The following is a 9,528-nucleotide window of genomic DNA, read 5'->3' as shown; positions in this document are numbered from 1 at the left end:
CTATTAGGAAAAATTAGAAATAACAGTATAGAATAACAGTAGCTAGTGCAGCAGCACTCAGTGGTGTCAGGCTCTGTTTTAAATACTTTACATATGTAAAATCAAAGCTGTAAAGTGCCAAGAAGGGGTTTAGCCTCTGCAAATAATTTGCTGTGTGGTTTTTCTTTACATGATGCCAAAATTGTGAAACTGTTCAAATTCTGTTTTCTTTGAACTAGGGATAACCCTTGGAGAAAGAAAAACTGAGTAGGAAAAAGCCCATTTAGGGAGGTGTAATCCCAACTTTTTGAGATGAGGCTGCTCTCAAAAATTCTAGGTTTCTAATTTCCATTTTCTTCTTTACTGTTTTTGGACTGCTAATTTCTCCAACTGACTGAAACTCGGAGTCCCTTAGGCCAAACTGAACCAAGAATTTGAACCTAACCAAGATCTTACAAATACTTAATGAAGAAGTAGAATAAAACATTTTTCTCTTTTATTCTTTCAAAGTTTCCCATACTGCTATTTGAAAATTCATTTCAGTTGCAAAAGTGTGCCCCCTTTTTTAGAATTACAAATTATCATTCCTGCCAAAGAGAATAACATTCAAAAGCTACAATGAAACAAGGATTTGTAGGCATCTAGTTTTACATAACAAGAAAGGTTAAAACTGGAGTTCCTGTCGCGGTGCAGTGGTTAACGAATCCAACTAGGAACCATGAGGTTGCGGGTTCGATCCCTGCCCTTGCTCATTGGGTTAATGATCCAGCGTTGCCGTGAGCTATGGTGTAGGTCGAAGACGCAGCTCGGACCCCGAGTTGCTGTGGCTCTGGCGTAGGCTGGCAGCTACAGCTCCGATTAGACCCCTAGCCTGGGAAATAATATATGCCACGGGAGCGGCCCGAGAAATGGCAAAATGACACACACACACAAAAAAAAAAAAAAAAAAAAGGAAAAAGAAAGGTTAAAACAAGTTTATAGATGCCTTAGTAAAGTATTGACTTTACTAATTATTTGCCCCTAGGTAATACTTGTGTTCTCCTTTAATTAATAAGGACAAGTTAAGATTCATAAGAGGTAAGAAGTTAGTTGAGAACAACTTTCTACAAGACATGAAGGAATAGCCTGTGGGAAGAGTACATCCTAGCTAGGATAGATCAGAGGACCCAGAAAATGAGCTCCAAGCCAGGCTTCTATTATGATAACCATATGCCATGAGCAGATTTTGTATATGGCTTGAAGTAATTTAAAAATAATGCCCACAGGGCGTTCCCTTTGTGGCTCAGTGGTTAGCAAAACCAACTACCATCCCTGAGGACTAGGGTTTGATCCCTGGCCTCACTCAGTGGGTTAAGGATCCAGCATTGATATGAGCTGTGGTGTAGGTCCAGAGGCACAGATGTGGCTCAGATCCCATGTTGCTGTGGCTCTGGTGTAGGCTGGTGGCTACAGCTCCAATTGAACCCCTAGCCTGGGAACCTCCATTTGTCTTGGGTGTGTCCCTAAAAAGACAATAATAATGATGATGCCCACAGGAGTTCCCTGGTCGCTCAGTCCATTAAGGACCTAGCATCATCACTACTGTGGCTCTGGTTACTGCTATGGTGCCAGTTGGATTCCTGGCCCGTGATCTTCTGCATGCCACAGTTGTGACCAAAATAAATAAAAATAGGAGTTCCCGTCGTGGCACAGTGGTTAACGAATCCAACTAGGAATTGTGAGGTTGTGGGTTCGGTCCCTGGCCTTGCTCAGTGGGTTAACGATCCGGCATTGCCATGAGCTGTGGTGTAGGTTGCAGACGTGGCTCGGATCTGGCATTGCTGTGGCTCTGGCGTAGGCCAATGGCTACAGCTCTGATTGGACCCCTAGCCTGGGAACCTCCATATGCCGTGGGCACGGCCCTCAAAAGACAAAAGACAAAAAAGCCAGATAAATAAATAAAATATAAAAAAGTATGCCCATAAATTCTCTGACATTCTTCCCATATAAAGGTGTAGTCAAAAGTCTTCTCTCCTAGAATATAATCCAGCCTTAGTGACGCATATCTAAGAACAGAATGTCGAACTTGGCAGAATAGACAGTTATCTCGAAGCTACTCTGGAAAAGGCAGTTCTGCAACTGTCTGGCCCTCTCCTTCTATCTGGACACTTGCCCTAGGAATCTAAACACCACATTGTGAGGTAGCTTAGGCCATAGAAAGAGGCCATGTGTAAGTGTTCCAACAGTTCCATTGGTTACAGCTGACAGCCACCTCCCACCACCAAATGTGAGTGAATAAGCCCCCTAGCCTTTTAACAGCCCCAGCTGCTGCTAAATGGAACAAAGACCAGCTGTTCCAGCTAGAACTGCTCCAAAATGCAGGGGTTTTTTGTTTTTGTCTTTTTACCTTTTATAGGGCCGCACCTGCAGCATATGGAATTCCTACGCTAGGGCTCTAATTGGAACTGTAACCACTGGCCTATACTAGAGCCACAGCAACATGGAATCCGAGCCATGTCTGCAACCTACACCACAGCTCACAGCAACGCCAGATCCTTAACCCACTGAGCAAGTCCAGGGATTGAAGCTGCAACCTCATGGTTCCTAGTCAGATTCGTTAACCACTGCGCCATGACGGGAACTCCCAAAATGCAGATTTGATGCAAAATAAGTGTTGAGTTGAGCCACTGAATTTTGGGATGGTTTACACAGCAAAAGATACCAGAACACAGTGTTTTTAATCTTATCTCTAATTCCCACTACAAGCCTGAAGAGTAGATACTGCTATCTTTCTTCGATAGATGAGTAAACCGGTTCAGAAAGGTGAAATGACTGGCTCAGGTCTCACACTCAGTGGCAGAACCAGGATAAGTGTCAATAAGTGGGATTTCTCCATAGTGGCTGGCAGAAGGAAAATAGTTTCTAAGAAGCACATTTTATTCAGTATTACAGACAAAAAGAAAAAGGATTCATAATTGTTTTTCTCTGTTGTCAAGACGCGTAAAACGGGAACTTAGTGACCATTCACTGCCCAAGTAAAGTGAAGCTAAAAGAAAGCAGGCCCCTTCAAAGAAATGTGGATTTCGCTCTCCTTCAGCAAGAAAAGTTGTTTTCCTCCACAGTCATGCATCATTTCACGGTCCCACTGGGCAGAAAGGGGCTCATGAAAATCCTGCAAACTAGGCTCACGTGTGATCTCCATCAAACCTTTCCTGACCGCTCCTCCCCGCCAAGGCAGTTACTTTCACTGCTCACAGAATAAATTACATTTGCGTTCTGTGCCCAGGTCAGCCAGTCTGGGCACTAGGCACTACGTACTAAGCGCTTGACGTTCGCTGTCTCTTTTTCACCCAAACACATGTGCACTTCCCCTTCCCGTGCAGGCTGAGGAGAGATTCAGGTTATGCGCGGGAAAAATATTTCACTGAATTTGTCAGTCGCCCATAGCTCAATCAACAGCAATCGTGGCGTTTGATTATTAACGCAGCAACGCATAATTTCGATTATTCCTCTTATAATTGTATAGAAAGGCCATTTTAGTAAGAAAAGTAAAACTCAGAAGTCAGAGCTTTGCCCAAGATTACACCACCAGTTAAAAAAAAAAATCCGATGTTCGAGCCCACGCCCCGGAAGGCCCCAAAGTCCCCGTGTTCGCCTAACTCAGATTCCTGCTGCCCCAGAGGTTCTCTGCCAACGTGAACCTCGCTAACAAAGCAACCAACACGTTCCCACGTTGCGGACCCCGGCCCACTTCGCGAGCACCTCCTGCCCTGTTGAGCTCCGCCCCGAAGCGCGCGTGGGAACGCGGCGTTCTCCCCGGGGCTGCCCAGGTCGATCGCCTGCGCGCATCGGGGAGGGCTTCGGCTGCCCCCACACCAGCAGCCTCCCAGCCTCCGCCTCCCCGCCGCCCGGCGCACGCAGGGGCCAGCGCCCGGGGAGCGCGCCGCAATGTTTTTCTTTTCCGCCCGGCACCGCCGCGGACACCTCACATCCGGGCGCGCGGCGGCGAAGGCGGTGCTGGGGCCCGGGTGCGTGGAGGGAGTTATTAAGGGGGAGGGGTCCGGGGAGGAGGGGCGGAGGGCTGGGCCGCGGTTACGGCGGCTGAAGGGAGACAGCCCGAGCTGGTGGGGGGGGCGGGGCGAGAGCGAAGGCCGCGCGGAGCAGCCCTCGGACCGGCGCGGGCGGCGGGGAGGGGAGCGGCGGCCGAGGCACCGAGTAAGGGCCGGGCGGTGTATGGGGCGCTGCGCGCCTGGGTCCGCAGTAAGAGAGGGGGCGCGCTGCGCTCCGGGGTCGCGTGCGTGAGCGCAAGCGCCGGGGCGCGCGCGGGGGGCGAGCAGGGGCGCGAGGCCAGTTGGGCGGCCGGCAGGCAGCGGGCGGCCTGGCGGGGCCCGAGCCGCCGGGCCGCGCGGGCCGGGGTGGACGGTGCGGGCCTGCGCCGGCTCCAGCTCGGAGAGCCGGCGCTGGGGGATTTGGCTTCCCCTTCCCACCAGCCTGCCTCCCCTCGGTGAGTATGGTCTCCACCCTTCCTCCGAAAGAGGCCGCTGGGCCGGGGCCTACGCGAGAGGCCGGGGGTTGGGGTTTCGGTCCTGGAAGCCGAGTTTCGGAGCTGGAGAAGGAGCTCGCTTCTTCCTTGTCATGGGCACCCCTGACATGTCCACAGGTGCGGCCGGCCGGGCGAGGAGCGCTCGGGCCCCGTCCCCAATCCCTGGTCTCTGATAACAAGGGGCAGCTGGCGCCGTCCATTGGCAAGTGACAGGCACTTTACCACAGCCCTACTTCCCGGATCCCCAGCCCCAACCCGTCTCCTACCTGCCCCCACTCCTGCAAACTTCCCCACTACTGCCTGAACGGCCTTCATGGGTTGCAGCGACTAGTCTTGGTTTCTTTTTATATTAAAGCTGCTTAAAGGTTGTACCCTGATTTGGGCACGTTCCGCCTTTGCTTAGAGCTCTTTATTAGAAGAGACATCCAAGTTCCAGTGGTTCTATTTCTAAGTAGGTTGCGGTTTATACTGTAATTTTTGGGTGAGGGCTTTTTTTTTTTTTAAAGTAGTCATTTTAAGCGATAAGAGCTTCAGTTTCTTAAACAGTAAGGATTTCTGAAAATATATTCTTAGTGACAGTTTTGTCCTGATTTCTTCCAGGTGTAAAGAACTGTAGACCAAGGAGCCATGGATAGAAGTGTGGGTGAATCAGAAAATGGAGATGCTTTCCTAGATCTGAAGAAGCAACCAGCCTCCAAATCCCCCCATCGCTATACAAAAGTAGGCTTTGTTACTAATGAAATAGTGTTTCTTTATAGGTGAGGAGGTTAGTAACATTGTATAGGCATTTCATTAGTAGTATTTGAAATGATAGTCTCATTCTTACTCACTATGTGGACTAAATATTAACCAGATTTAGTAAAGAATTGCTTAGAACTTTTTCTGGAAGTTTACACTAGAATTTGCTTCTAAGTAGTTTTCAGGTAAAGAGAATATGGTCTTAGATCCCATGTGGATTTGTGGTTCAATATATGTTGGCACACAAGTTCTGTAACACGTGTGTAGCTGGTATGTTATTGTCTTACATGTTGTAGAGTAAGAATTACAGTTCTGGGATGCCACACAGAAACCTTGTCTGCTGCATTGATGTTTCCTTGAGAGGTGAACTCCTCACAGGAATGCTCTTTGATTTGCCTGGCTAGGAAAATCAGATTTTTTAAATCTTTTAATTTTTTTTTTTTGCTTTTTAGTGCTGAACATGCAGCATATGAAACTTCTCAGGCTAGGGAGTTGAATTGGAGCTACAGCTGGTGGCCTACGCCACAGCCGCTGCACTTAGAGATCTGAACAGAATCTGCAACCCACACCACAGCTCTCAGCAATGCTGGATCCCTGACTCACTGAGCAAGGCCAGGGATCAAACCCACATCCTCATGGATACTAGTGGGATTTGTTTCCACTGTGCCACAACGGAAACTCTGGATTTTTTAATTCTTTTTTTTTTTTTTTTTTCCCCTCCCCTAACTTCCAGTAAAGTGGATGTGGAGTCACAAAAGTATGACTTCAGTCATATTTACCCTAGCTAAAAATTTATGGTTTTAAACTCTAGATATCTACTTTTTCTGGAGAGGTGGATGGGTATCACCACATGGTTGTGTATTTATTGAAGTTACTGCTTCACTGTCTTGTGGGCTACTGAAGAGGTTGACAGAAGCAGTGAATTCTTTCCTGGTTCCCTGAAGTGTATTAGGCTGGAGTACATAAAATGTGCTTGGGACTGTTGACAGGAAGAATTATATTCTAGTTGGGTCTATATATTTTTTCAGTATGTACCCAATCAAAGACTCTAGTGTGGGTATTGTCTCTGGCTTCCCAGGATGCTGATTGGTTGGTATTTTAAAGCCAGGCTCTGTTTTTGTACTCATGCCACTACTCTTATCTACTCAATAAAGTATCAAATGCTATTGGAGTAACATTCATTTTTAGCATTAAAAAAAAAAAACTTCTAGAGGAAAAAGTGTCTTCGAGTGTAAAAGGGATCATGATTAATTGCTATCCTAACGCAGCTTGTTTTGGTTTAACAATGTGAATTGATAGAAAGCACTTTATTTGTTCATTTGGATTTGTTGCTTCCCAAGCAAACCTGAGAGTGCTTGAATAGTGTTAACAACTTAAATTCATTACCTAAAATGTTGACAGGTGAAATCCAAATGCAGAAAAGCTTATTAAGTGAAGGGGAACCTATTTGAGCTGCTTTTATAAGTTCATGAGAATTCAAGTTTTCCAGCACTTTTTGAATAAAAATTCTGATTGGTACTTTACTTGCAGAATCCAGGCAGATAGGCGTTTTTTTTTTTTTTTTCCCCCATCTTTTTGCCTTTTTCTAGGGCCACTTCCTGCGGCATATGGAGGATCCTAGGGTAGGGTCTAATCAGAGCTGTAGCCGCTGGCCTACGCCAGAGCCACAGCAATGTTGGATCTGCGACCTACACCACAGCTCACAGCAACGCCAGATCCTTAACCCACTGAGCAAGGCCAGGGATCAAACCCGCAACCTCATGGTTCCTAGTCAGATTCGTTAACCACTGAGCTACGACGGGAACTCCAGGCAGAGAGGCTTTTGAATCACTTTCACACACTGCTCATAGGTTAGCTTGTGTATATCATCTTTAATGTCTGTCTGTCTTTATGCAAAAGGCATTTTAAGGAAGATATTACTAGTGTCTCTTAGAGGTAGAATTCATGTATAGCTGCAGAAAGATTAAGAAGCTCAATTTTGACAGTTCATCCTCAGAATTCTGCCATACTTAGATAAATGGGCCTTAAAGAAATTTTTTAGGTTAATAACAGTGAAGTTTAGACTTAATGGTCTTCTTTACCAAATTTAGATAGAAATAAGTTTACTTTTCATTCAAGAGGATTTAGTTAACGGCCATTTTAAGATCGTGTTTAGGCAGTGTCAGGGTATTATGGTAGTGCTTTCATATATGTTTCTCAGCACTCCAGTAATTTTACGGGGGATTTGAGGCAATGTGAGCCTTTTTTCCTTTTGAAGGAAGCTTAAAACAATCCTGTGTTCTGACCACTATAATAAATGGTCTTTTGGTTCCACAACTGGAATAATAACTGAGCCATCCTCCTCCCGATCTCCATACTGCAGTCAAACTATTGGAATAAATAAAGCATTTGGTATGTTTCTGCCACGTCAAGGCCACAAGCTAGAGAGTTTAGAAGCAGTGGAAGGAAACTGTCCTCAGTGATTTCTACAAGTAACGTCTTTACTTTCGTAATTGTGGAATGTTTACTACAAGGTCAGAAAAACACCAGTCAGGTGAGAGGGCTTCTTAATTTTTGACCCTTCTCCATTTATTTATTTATTGGCCACACCCACCAGCATATGGAAGTTCCCAGGCCAGGGATAGGATCCACAGCTGTGACCTGCACCACAGAGGTTGCAACACCAGATCCTTAACTTTCAGTGCCGCAGTGAGAACGCTGACCCTTCTCCATTTAGCATTCTGCTGTTTGATTAGATGATATTTATAATCTGTTCAGAATTTGAGAGTTTTTCCCTTGTGAAGGTTGGAGGAGATGTTTGGCTGAGTGCTTTTCAGGATAATAGATAAGTTTCCCTGTGTGTTAGGACATTCTTCAGTGCAGCTTGCTTCAAGCCTTAATGTGTCTGGGGATCACCTATGAACCTTGGTAAAGTGTGAAGTCATGGGTGGACTTGAAATTTGGCTTTATACCAGCTCCCAGGTGCTACCCATGCTGGTGGTCCACTGACCATGCTTTGAGTAGCAAGGCTTTAGTCTTCCATAGAGCACTTGAAATAGGTATTGGATGTTGTCAGGCAATTCAAATGCATAGTTACCTCTCGGGGTTCAGTTAATATGTGTTGTGCTTTTATGAATGTCTCAAGAACTCAAGTTAGAGTCACACTGGATACTTTCAGGCCTACTCCTAAGCCTTACTGATTATTAATTTGAATGGTTATAAGTGGATTTATCATATGCTACTGCTATCCTGAGGGTCTTGAACCCTTAATTTATAAGCCCGGTCATGTCCATTTTGCCAGGCCAGATTCTTTTTTTTTTTTTTTTTTTTGTCTTTTTGCTATTTCTTGGGCCGTTCCCGCGGCATATGGAGGTTCCCAGGCTAGGGGTCCAATCGGAGCTGTAGCCACCGGCCTACACCAAAGCCACAGCAACGCGTGATCCGAGCCGCGTCTGTGACCTACACCACAGCTCACGGCAACGCCGGATCGTTAACCCACTGAGCAGGGGCAGGGACCGAACCCGCAACCTCATGGTTCCTAGTCGGATTCATTAACCACTGCACCACGACGGGAACTCCCAGGCCAGATTCTTAAGACCAAAAACTATGTTTTGGTAGTATTTGAGTATGCATTTATAAAGTGACTGCATTCTTTTGAAAGGCTCTGGGAGATTATAGAGTGGGGTCTCATCTCAAAATCATGGAATAAAAATGGTTTAAACAGTGGTTTTCAAAGTGTGGTCCCTGAACTAATAATTTAGCATCATCTGATAAATTGTTAGAAATACAAGATACAGGACCCTATCTCAGAAGTATTGAGTTAGACTGTAGGGGTAGAGCTGGCCATTTGCATTTAACAAGTCTTTTAGGGAATTCTGACTCAGATTCAAGTTTGAGAACGATTACTTTAGGAAACAGGAGGGAGTGATGCTTGTTAGTGGAAAAGCTTGACTCATTCAGCTTTTTCTTGCCTTCATCAGAGGTCCCTGTTTACTAGTTCTTGAGGTGTGGTACCTGCCTTTCTATTAGTGATACCATCTTCGGCTTGAAATCTGCAATAGACATGCCTTGGATTGTCCCTCGTTTAGATCCGTATTTTTTCTTCAGGTGAACAGGCTGGTCTTTTTAGTCTGAAGAGTATACATCCTTAATGCTGTTCCGCCTTTGTTCCTGTATCTTGCCACTGACTCATTAGATCCTGTCGCTTGCCAGTTGGATAGGTAATAAAAGCAGAGAACACTCAGAATATTCAGTTTGATGCTGACCAGTGTTAACCATGCATGTTAAATCTACCAGCTAAAAAAGTAGAT

At 45.7% G+C, this 9,528-nt stretch overlaps 1 protein-coding gene across 7 annotated transcripts in view; it reads left to right on the top strand.

Annotated features, from left to right (window-relative positions):
* The window catches only part of EIF4ENIF1 (eukaryotic translation initiation factor 4E nuclear import factor 1), a 47,867-nt gene continuing 42,306 nt past the window's right edge, over positions 3,968 to 9,528 (top strand). The window contains exons 1-2 of one of the 7 annotated variants that reach the window (XM_021073985.1): positions 3,968 to 3,986; positions 5,102 to 5,221. In XM_021073985.1, the coding sequence (XP_020929644.1) occupies positions 5,129 to 5,221 (93 nt within the window). In that variant the 5' untranslated portion in view covers positions 3,968 to 3,986; positions 5,102 to 5,128. Of the gene's footprint in view, positions 3,987 to 4,069; positions 4,174 to 4,289; positions 4,463 to 5,096; positions 5,222 to 9,528 lie in introns of those variants that run through there. The other 6 variants (XM_021073988.1, XM_021073983.1, XM_021073986.1 and 3 more) reach the window with 6 other exon arrangements.

This window comes from Sus scrofa, chromosome 14 (genome assembly GCF_000003025.6).
Source record: "Sus scrofa isolate TJ Tabasco breed Duroc chromosome 14, Sscrofa11.1, whole genome shotgun sequence".
In the NCBI taxonomy this organism is placed as follows: domain Eukaryota; kingdom Metazoa; phylum Chordata; class Mammalia; order Artiodactyla; family Suidae; genus Sus; species Sus scrofa.
Note: the sequence above shows the minus strand (reverse complement) of the source record. Positions and strands in the feature narration are given on the sequence as shown.